The 9433-nt window shown below is 37.4% G+C and overlaps 1 protein-coding gene across 1 annotated transcript; it reads left to right on the plus strand.

Annotated features, from left to right (window-relative positions):
- The first annotated feature begins 929 nt into the window (after positions 1-929).
- On the plus strand, positions 930-7583 carry napgb (N-ethylmaleimide-sensitive factor attachment protein, gamma b). Its single transcript, XM_042428700.1, has 12 exons — positions 930-1098; positions 1398-1465; positions 2973-3057; positions 3143-3160; positions 3260-3290; positions 3393-3502; positions 3782-3848; positions 3930-4000; positions 4389-4467; positions 4793-4872; positions 5100-5229; positions 6327-7583. The coding sequence occupies exons 1-12, from the start codon at positions 1043-1045 to the stop codon at positions 6465-6467; spliced, it is 936 nt and encodes a 311-aa protein (XP_042284634.1). The 5' UTR covers positions 930-1042; the 3' UTR covers positions 6468-7583.
- Positions 7584-9433: the final 1850 nt, after the last annotated feature.

The following is a 9433-nucleotide window of genomic DNA, read 5'->3' on the forward strand; positions in this document are numbered from 1 at the left end:
CAAAATGTGGTTAAACTATTAAAGTAAAAGTAGTGGTTTGGTCCCTCTGATTGATATATTATTATATATGACATCATTAGATTATTAACACTGAAGCATCAGTGTTAGAGCAGCATGTTACTGTTGTAGCTGCTGGAGGTGGAGCTGGTTTCAACTACTTCATATACAGTTGGCTAGTTTAGCACAGTGGTTCTCAACCTAGGGATCAGGCCCCTCCAAAGGGGTCACCAGGTAAATCTGAGGTGTCGTGAGAGGATTAATGGGAGAGGAAAGAAGAAAAAACAAAATTCTGGTACACAAATCTGTTTTCAGTTTTGGAATTTTTCTCTAATCTTTGATTTTTTGGTGAAATATTGTATCATTTGAACATTTGAGTGAGAAGTGAGAGATGAGAGGTTTAGAGGGAAAAATCACTATTTGGTGGAGCTGTTAACATTTCATAGACATCTGAAATGTGACCTCGACTACACACTGCTTTTTATAAGATGACAAAAGCCAAAAAGGTTGGAAACCACTGATTTCATCTTTAACAGTGTGTTATATTTTAAAAGCTTGCTCTATTATCCATTGTGTCAAATCTTCATCTGAAAAGTAACTAAAGCTGTCGAAAACTTTAATAAGTATAAAGTAGCATAAAATGGAAATACTCAAGTAAAGTATAAGTACCTCAAAATTGTACTACTTATGTACAGCCCCTGAGTACCACTGCAGATGACTCATGAGGTGGCAAAAATAATTAAATAAATAAATAAAAACACAAAGACATGATCAAAACACTAGAAACTGCTCGACAAAGTTTTTATGTTGTGTATTAGCTAGTATTAGTAAAGAATAAAATATCAAGAAGAAAAACATATTATTTGTCCTCCACATATCGAGTTGCATGTGAATTTTGTCCTCGGCGGCACCCGTAGCCTGCGACATGGGATGACGTTGCGGCCGAGGAGGAGGAGTTCCTGTTAATCCAAACATCGACGAAGCAGCATCCAAAGCAATTTATTGATAAGCGATTTCTCTACACAGCACCGATTTGAACAACAGCATGGCTGCTCAGAAAATAAACGAAGCTCATGAGCACATAGCTAAAGCTGAAAAATGGTGAGTTACGACATAAATCTCGTCTGTTTTCCGTCCAGGAAGCAGCAGTTTGTTTTACTACTGATGTTAACGTTAGCTACGTTAGCTCTAAGGCCACTCAGGCATTTTCACCAGACGTTATGCGACAAACAGTGACAGTTTATTGCTAATTATGACTGTATCACCATTGTATTGTAGATAGATTTAATAAGATCTGCTTAATAAATGTTGTCTTGATCTGTAATTGTCAATCAACGGATCGTGTAACAGATTCTGCTTGTTTCAGAGGTTCATAATTTGCTCATCATGTATTTTTGTAGCTTAAAGACAAGTTTTACAAAGTGGAAGCCAGATTTTGACAGTGCTGCATCAGAATACGCCAAAGCAGGTAATCTAAAATCAATTGTTATTCTTTTCTTTAGTATTAAGGCTCTATTAGCTCTAATGTACTGAGCCCTGAAAGTCCCGACAGGTGTGAAACATTTAACCCTTTATTAATGACTCATCATCATTTATAACTGCAGGCCTGATGACTTATCAGTGACTGTGACTATTAAAGATCCAACCTAGACATGTTTTAAGATGTATATACAGTACTTTGAATAATAATTTGTATCTGATATGGTTTTTTCACCAAAAAAACGTGTTAAAATTGCATCAGCTCCTTCTCCTTCATTGAATAATAACAGAATCTATGAATATACAAATATTTTTCATTTCAGAAATGTAACTGCTGGACACAAGATGTCTCCTACTGCAATGTAAAGTCAATTCTCAGTGATTGTGCACTGGAGGCTTCAAGTTTCCACATCACGCTTATGTCAGTTGAAGACTGGACCAGAATTGGCTCCAAACTAGTTGTGATGTCACAAATCAGGCTTGTAGGCTTGTCCCTTAAAACCAGATTCTCGATGAGCACAGAGAAACTTTCCTCCTTCAGCAGATGAATGTGAAAACAGCCTTCAAGTGTCAAACTCTGCACATACATCATTCTGCAACATCCAACTGAAAGAACAAAAAGAACATATTTTTGAGCAGAGGGGGACTTATCAACACCCAAGACTTACTAAAGAAATACTGAATCTTCTTTTGGGTGAAGCTAGAAGACAAAAAGGCAAAACAACACATTGAATGTTTCAGTTGATTGAGGTAAAACATCTGTAATAGTACCAGTCTAGTATTACTACAACAACAATTATATAAAGCAAGTTTTTTTAAACAGGCTGCAACATGCTGAGACTGCATTCACTCTGGCTTGGCTTCCTGTAAGTCTCTGAACAATCAGCCAAGTCGACCATCAGGATGTTTAGAGCCAAGACAGGCTGAATTTAAATGTTTCACACTTTCTGCTAAGTCATCAGGTCTGCAAGTCATTAATAAAGGGTTAGTGTCTTATATGGTCTGATTCATCAGGTCTGCAATATATTAAATAATATTAATGAAAATGATTAAAGTCTGCAGTTATAATTGTTAATAAATGGATTTCCGTCTGGATGCTCTGCAGCTCTTCCTTTCTTTCCTCCTTCATGTGCAACAACAGCAGGAATTTCATTGTATGACAGTCTGAGGTGAAAATGAAACGTGGTTAACTGAGTTGTGTCCATTGTATGGTGGCTGTGTATGTCTGAAGTTGGTAGGCTGTATGTTGGAGACACATATGAATTTATAGTAAATTATCGTGAGCACACAATATAATAACATGTTTGTAAAGTATCACCTTGGAGCTGAATGGTTTCCTGTCTGCTGCTACACTATCCTCTATCCAATAAAGGCAAAAATGCCACAAAAAAAAAAAAAAAAAAGTATCACCTTTCGGGACTTCAGAGGCTCTGTACTAATGCTTTGACAGACGTCACATTTTATTGTTCATTTCAATTTCTGTGTCCTGCTTTCAGCTGTGTGCTTCAAGAACGCTAAGCAGTATGATCAAGCAAAGGACGCCTACCTGAAGGAAGCTGAATATCACACAGAAAACAAGACGTATCCTCACTGTAATCCTTCCAGAGCTGAATGTCATGACGTTTTTGTTGTCGTTGTTTTGTAATTTCCTTAACTTGTCCTGCAGGCTTTTCCACGCTGCAAAGTAAGTATCTTATTTTAAAGCTCTGTGTTTACTCAGTGTTAAACATAAGGGCCGCATTTATTTTTTACACCAACTTTCTTTCTTCTTCTTCTTCTTCAGGGCTATCGAACAGGCAGGTATGATGATGAAGGTGAGTGCAGCCACTGTGTAAACACTGAACTCAATAACAGGTAGATATAGGTAAAGTGTCTGCAGCAGAATAATAATTTTTGCTGTGTTTGCACTGCAACAGGAGCAAAAGAAGATGCCAGAGGCCATCCAGTACATAGAGAAAGCCTGCATGATGTACATGGAGAATGGGACTCCAGACACTGCTGCCATGGCTCTGGACAGGGCTGGAAAGTAAGAATAACACCTTATTTTCTACACTTCAGAAGAATTAACATTAAAAGCAACCAACTGTTAATTATGGCAGATATTTGATAGGTTTATTACGGATACATGTAATGAATCAGCATTTTCATTTTTGAGAATAATCAAAGAATTATTGCACACACACTACTTATTTATGTGTTTGTTATTCTAATTTGAGTATCTGGCACTGTGTCCTTTAGTCTCATGATGTTAAAATTCTATCATTGAGCAAACTTTCCCTCAATCTAAAACATATTCTTTCACCAGACTGATAGAGCCGATAAACCTGGAGAAAGCTGTTGACTTGTATCAGAAGGCAGCCGGTGTCTTTGAGGTAAGAATGAGCCTCCAGCAATATCTGAATTATTTCATTTTGTTTTCGTTTAGTTAATACATCCTCATTTTCTGTCTGTAGAACGAGGACCGTCTGCGTCAGGCAGTTGAACTTCTGGGCAAAGCCTCCAGACTTCTGGTCAGGTTAAAAAGGTAAATAAATAAATAAAAAGAAGGTCGATGGGGAAACTAGCATTAATCAACAGTGCTGCCAAATTGTAACTGGCAGTTTTTGATAAAAGCCAGATCATTTATAGCGTCTGTTGCATTGTTGTAGAAAGCTGGTCTGTTACTGTTACACACCGTAACTAAAAGTGTTTGAGCTCGTTAATTTGGTTGCTACTTTAAAAGGTTTTGCTTTTCAGTTCAGCAGTTATAAATTCAAATGTTTGGATTCACCTTCCTTGACACAAAAACCACAAAACTGTTTCTACATGGTGATCAAGCTGCGCCTTCAATCTGATCTAGAAATGTTGTTGTGTTAAACTGCAACACCTGCTCCTCATCCATCCTCACTGTGTTCCTGTCTCTCTCTAACCAGGCTGGATGAAGCAGCAGTCGCACTGCAGAAAGAGAAGAACATGTACAAAGAGATCGAGAACTTTCCTATGTGCTTCAAGGTGAGTTACCTTGTTTTTATGTCACTAGATTCTCTGTGCACCTTAAACAAAAAGTCAGTCTATTAAGACAGCCAGTTAGAATTGAATTTCTAGTGTAGGCAATGCAATTTTTATTTCAGCAGGTTATATATTAACCTTAATATACTAACCTAATATATTAAGTTGTAATGAAACAATACATCAGGATGAATTGATAAAGTTTTGGTGCCCTCATGGCTAAAAAACAACAGATCTACCAGTGAAGCAGCAGTTTGTAGTATTGAACTATAAGGACGATTCATACTAATTTCTGGTCTGTGCTTTTCTTTCTTTTTTTTTTTTTTAGAAAACAACGGCTCAAGTGCTGATTCATCTCCACAGAGGGGACTATGTAGCAGCTGATAAATGTGTCAGAGAAAGTTACAGGTATGAGGATTTGATTTAGTTTTATTACATTCTGTCACATCTGTCATTTGTGGCCGACTTTACTTCTGCTTCACAGTCAAAAGTTGACCCCAAAAAAAAAACCAAAAACATGCTGGTCGTGGCTGGGCTTTTGTTTACCTGTTGGCATTACCACAAGTTCATTGTGTAACACTGCTGCCACTTAAACTGAGGATCATTATATGAAGTGCTGCTTGATCTTCCGCCAGTCTACCCGGCTACAGTGGAAGCGAAGATTGCGTTGCCATGGAGACACTACTGCAGGGCTACGACGAGCAGGATGAGGACCAGGTGTATCGTGTGTGCAACTCACCTTTACTCAAATACATGGACAATGACGTGAGTATCGGTCACACATAATCACAAATAAATGTGGTTTTAATTGTTTTTTAATGTTTGTTATTGAGCCAATAGTGTGTTTGACTGTTTGGCTTCAGTCTGATAATGACAGATATGACACATTGAAAGCCTATAATATTAAATATTAGTATTTAATACCACTATATAATGAAATTATTTGCAATTTTTATTAATGATTTCTTGAATTTAACTTCTTTGAGCAGGCTGTGACTATTTTTCCTGTTGTTTTAAGACTATTTATATTTCTATAGAGTGCAAAATTAACACCAAAACAATGCAAATTACCAATAATTTATTTATTAATCATCTTGTGCATGTATCTGTAATGACAACACCTGAAAGGACAGTGTGTCTCTGTAACTTTAAAGATATTGAAAGATCATTCATGTCTGACATGGTTTAGATTTAAAAAAAAGTTTAATTAACTTGTTAAAATCCTTAAAATGACGTCACCTCCCTCTCCTAGAATCTGTGAATACGCAAATATTTTTCATTTCAAAAGCTGAAGAGCCGGCCACTAGATGTCTCCTCCTTCAATGTAAAGTCCATTCTCAGTGTTTGTGCCCTGGAGGCTTCAGATAACCACATCACACTTTTGTAACTCGCATACCGGACCACGATTGGCTCCGAACTAGTTGTGATGTCACACATCACGCTCGTAGGTAGACGCCTTGAACTCAGATTTTAAGGTGAGCGCAGAGAAACTTTCCACTCTCAGCAGATGAATATGAAAACGGCCTTCTAGTGTCAAATTCTGCACATTCAGTGAAACTAAATTTTGAGCGGAGGAGGACTTTAATTGTTCTTGACTAAATAAGAAACAAAAAAAAGAAACATCCTTTGTTATCATTTATTTAGTTTTAATTAGTTTAACAGTTAAAAACTCAACTAACCTGCTTCATCAGAGCTGTGTGGGTGCGCTTTGATCTGATTTGATCGACAGCGCTGGCAACAGAAGCAACAACCCCACAACTGTCATCACATTTTGATTCAGATGTTGCTTAACTGGATCTCTGGCAGTAAAAGCCTTTAAATCTGGGAATTGATAACACACCTTATTCTCCGGTGCTTCACAGTACGCCAAGCTGGCCATTTCCCTGAGGGTACCCGGAGGAGGAGGAAAGAAGAAGAAGGCCGCAGCTGCTCCACAAGGTGGCGCTAGTGGGGCGCCAGCTGCCGCCGAGGAAGAGGATGATTATGAGGGAGGGCTGTGTTAGCCTTCGGTCTCCAGAGTGCCGACTCTACCCATCTGCCGCTCCACTACTACACCCTCTGTGTGCAAGTTAAAAAAAAAACCTTGACAAACCCTTCCAGATCTGAAGCCCAGATGGGTGGCTGTTGTGCAAAAAAAAAAAAAAAAGGAATAAAAAACAAATTAAAACCCCAACAGTTACAGTAAATGTTGCAGAAGAGTCGACCTACATTTAAACAGCCTTTTTAATTTGTTTCTTTGAGGTGGATCCTCGGTGTAATGAAAAATAATTCTTCAATGTTCAATAATGTATGAAAGCCTCCTGTTATATGTAAATGTTCTATTATTTCTCGTCTCTGTGAAACTGTAAATTTTGCTGTTATTGTTTGTGGGTAGAGTCTAAGAATGCTTATAGGTATATTAAAATCAGAAATAATCTTACATGCTGTATGTTTTAAAGAGTCGATCGGTGTATAGGTGTTCATTTGTACAGAGTTAATTTATTCAGTATTCATGGCTGCAGCCTGTTGAAAACTGTTACTGGAACAATATGCAATCAGTTTGTTAACGCATGTGTTCGGTATATAATGATATGTTGAATCCAAATCAAAGCTTTTGACTTGTGAATATTAATGCTTAGAAATGATTGACACTATTTTCCTCGACATCAGCGCTTATTCGAGACAATTATAAGAACAGTACAACTCCTGATGACACAGCTTGTAGCCAGTTGTAGACTGTTTTTATTTGTCTACCTCCAGGTGTGTGTGTGTTATCTTGCACCTTCAAAAAAGACAGAATAGTCATGGCTATATCTTAATTTTTAACACAGCACAATCCTTTAATTAAAGCCACTACGATGAAAAAGGGACCATGCAGTGATTTTTTTTTTTCAGTGCATCCCCCCCCTGAAATGCTCAGATTTGTGTGTTTGTGCTCATTCTGTAAATGTGAGAAGCCCACTATTACAACATGCCTATTAAAAGTACTCTGATACCACAGTTAGAACATAACTAAAGGTGATAAAGGGATTGTTTACATTTTTTTTTATTATTATTTGTGCTGTTGCCCACTTCTTGTATATTCCTCAAAAGCATATCTCCAAAGTTTGCACATCAATAAACATTTCTGTTGTGTGGCATTTTAAGGTCTCTGTGCATTTTCTTAAGTGAGTTATCAGACAGATTTTCCATATCAGTGTTGTCTCCACCAAAATGGCCCCTGACAGACATGTAATGACAGTAGCTTCCTAAGACCTATTTATCTTTGATGAGGCTAATGCTCTCTCCCTGTTAATCGATGTTTGTAATACACATTCATGCTACTTTTACGATGCCCTCCTAACCCGAGACCCGAGGCCCTGAACGACTGTATGATGTAACTGTGCATTAGCAAGTCAAAAGTGGGCTTGAGTGTACATAAGTGCTACCACTGGTGAAAATATAAAAATGCAAAACTGTTCCTTGTGTGGTTTATTCCAAGTGTATCTGGCCTGACTCTTAAGTGTCATATTTGTTAAAACCGAGGTTAGCTTCAGTATTTACAAAAAAGTGTACAATTTAGGTATCAACGTCGTAATTATGATTTTAAAAAGTACTCCAGTAGCGGTTCGAGTTAGCAATAGACATTGTGTTTGAAGTAATTTGGTTTAACACAATTTTATTTAGGAATTTACACTGTAAATTTTGTGACAGCCCCTTAACAAGACAAGTAGAGTAACTAGACTATTTACATTTCCTGAAGAAAATGTGTGTGATTGCTGAAAGCTGATTTTTATTTTGCGTTGCAGGAAGCTGAACAGTGTTGAAAATCTACAAAAACTAATGTTGCCTGCAGGTGGGAACAAACCTATGACCTCATATTTGCAAAACAGTAAAGCTATGCACCGAGCCAACATGTGACACAGCAAACGCTAAGACATTTGATACAAATTTGATTTGTTTTGAGACATTTGATAAGATTTTTATATTTAGACTTTTAATTGCATAAAGACTTAAGGCTTGTACCTCTGACATTTGAGGACACATGTTTGTGTTTGTGCTAGTGCATGCCAGTATGTTATGTTGTTTTTGTATGTAGTGTTTGTTTATGTTTGTGAGATAAAGGCGGTTTTGAATTTTGAATGAAACCTGAAGGTTCGAGGTGACCAACAGTTAAAAACAGAGAGAGAGAGAGAGGGGTCTCATTAGAAGGACTGTGTTTTGCAGTCTCAATCAGCAGATTAGAAGCACCTGTGTGCGTCTGCATATTTTTTTCCGCCTTCGTCTCTACTGAGTGCTGCCCTCAGCAGGATTTAATCACAACCTTTGGATCTAAAAGTGGGACAGAAGTAGCAAGATCTCAAACCACTGGACTATTCAGATACACTGCTACCTGTCAATAAAAGATGACAGTTTTCTAACATTCATATCAATCTGAATATTAAGTAATAATATTACTGGAGTTGCATTGAATGATGGTACATGATAGACATATAAAGCAACTTCTTGTTCAATGTTATGAGCTGTTATCTAACTCAGAACCTTGTAATCTAACAGGGAAAGTTGACCATTAACAAGGTTTAATGACGTTATAAAGCTCCGTGTTTGTTTGCCAGTGGGGGATCCCTGAAATACTGAAAACAAATTCACATCTTGTTGAGGAAAAAATGATTTGCCTAAAGCAAAGCTTCTAGCTCAGAGATTTTACATTATTAGTGGCAGCAGGATTTGCTGAGAACAAGGAAGTACAATATGGATATATAGTGTTTGAAGGAAGAGAGAATCTGTAAGTTTAATAAATGGGAGACTGACAGCCTGCAGGTTGTACTGCAGTCAATGAGAGCTTGACAGGAATCTTCCTTTCAATTAAGGTTTAGATCACAAAAACTACAACTCTGATGGTAAATATATTTACATTTTGAGAGTGATGAGGCTTGTTGCAACATTTTAAGTTATGATATGTGCTTGGGGAGTTAAAACTGTGGGAGTGAGACGTGTTTCTCCCCTTTGC

The sequence above is a fragment of the Thunnus maccoyii genome, chromosome 12, assembly GCF_910596095.1.
Source record: "Thunnus maccoyii chromosome 12, fThuMac1.1, whole genome shotgun sequence".
NCBI classification, from domain to species: domain Eukaryota; kingdom Metazoa; phylum Chordata; class Actinopteri; order Scombriformes; family Scombridae; genus Thunnus; species Thunnus maccoyii.

Bases quoted from the DNA above. Each gene is read 5' to 3' on its own strand.
- napgb (XM_042428700.1), top strand. From the start codon at position 1,043: ATGGCTGCTCAGAAAATAAACGAAGCTCATGAGCACATAGCTAAAGCT. The intron at 1,466-2,972 runs GTAATCTAAAAT...TCCTGCTTTCAG, and splicing joins ATCAGAATACGCCAAAGCAG to CTGTGTGCTTCAAGAACGCT. The intron at 5,230-6,326 runs GTGAGTATCGGT...GGTGCTTCACAG, and splicing joins TCAAATACATGGACAATGAC to TACGCCAAGCTGGCCATTTC.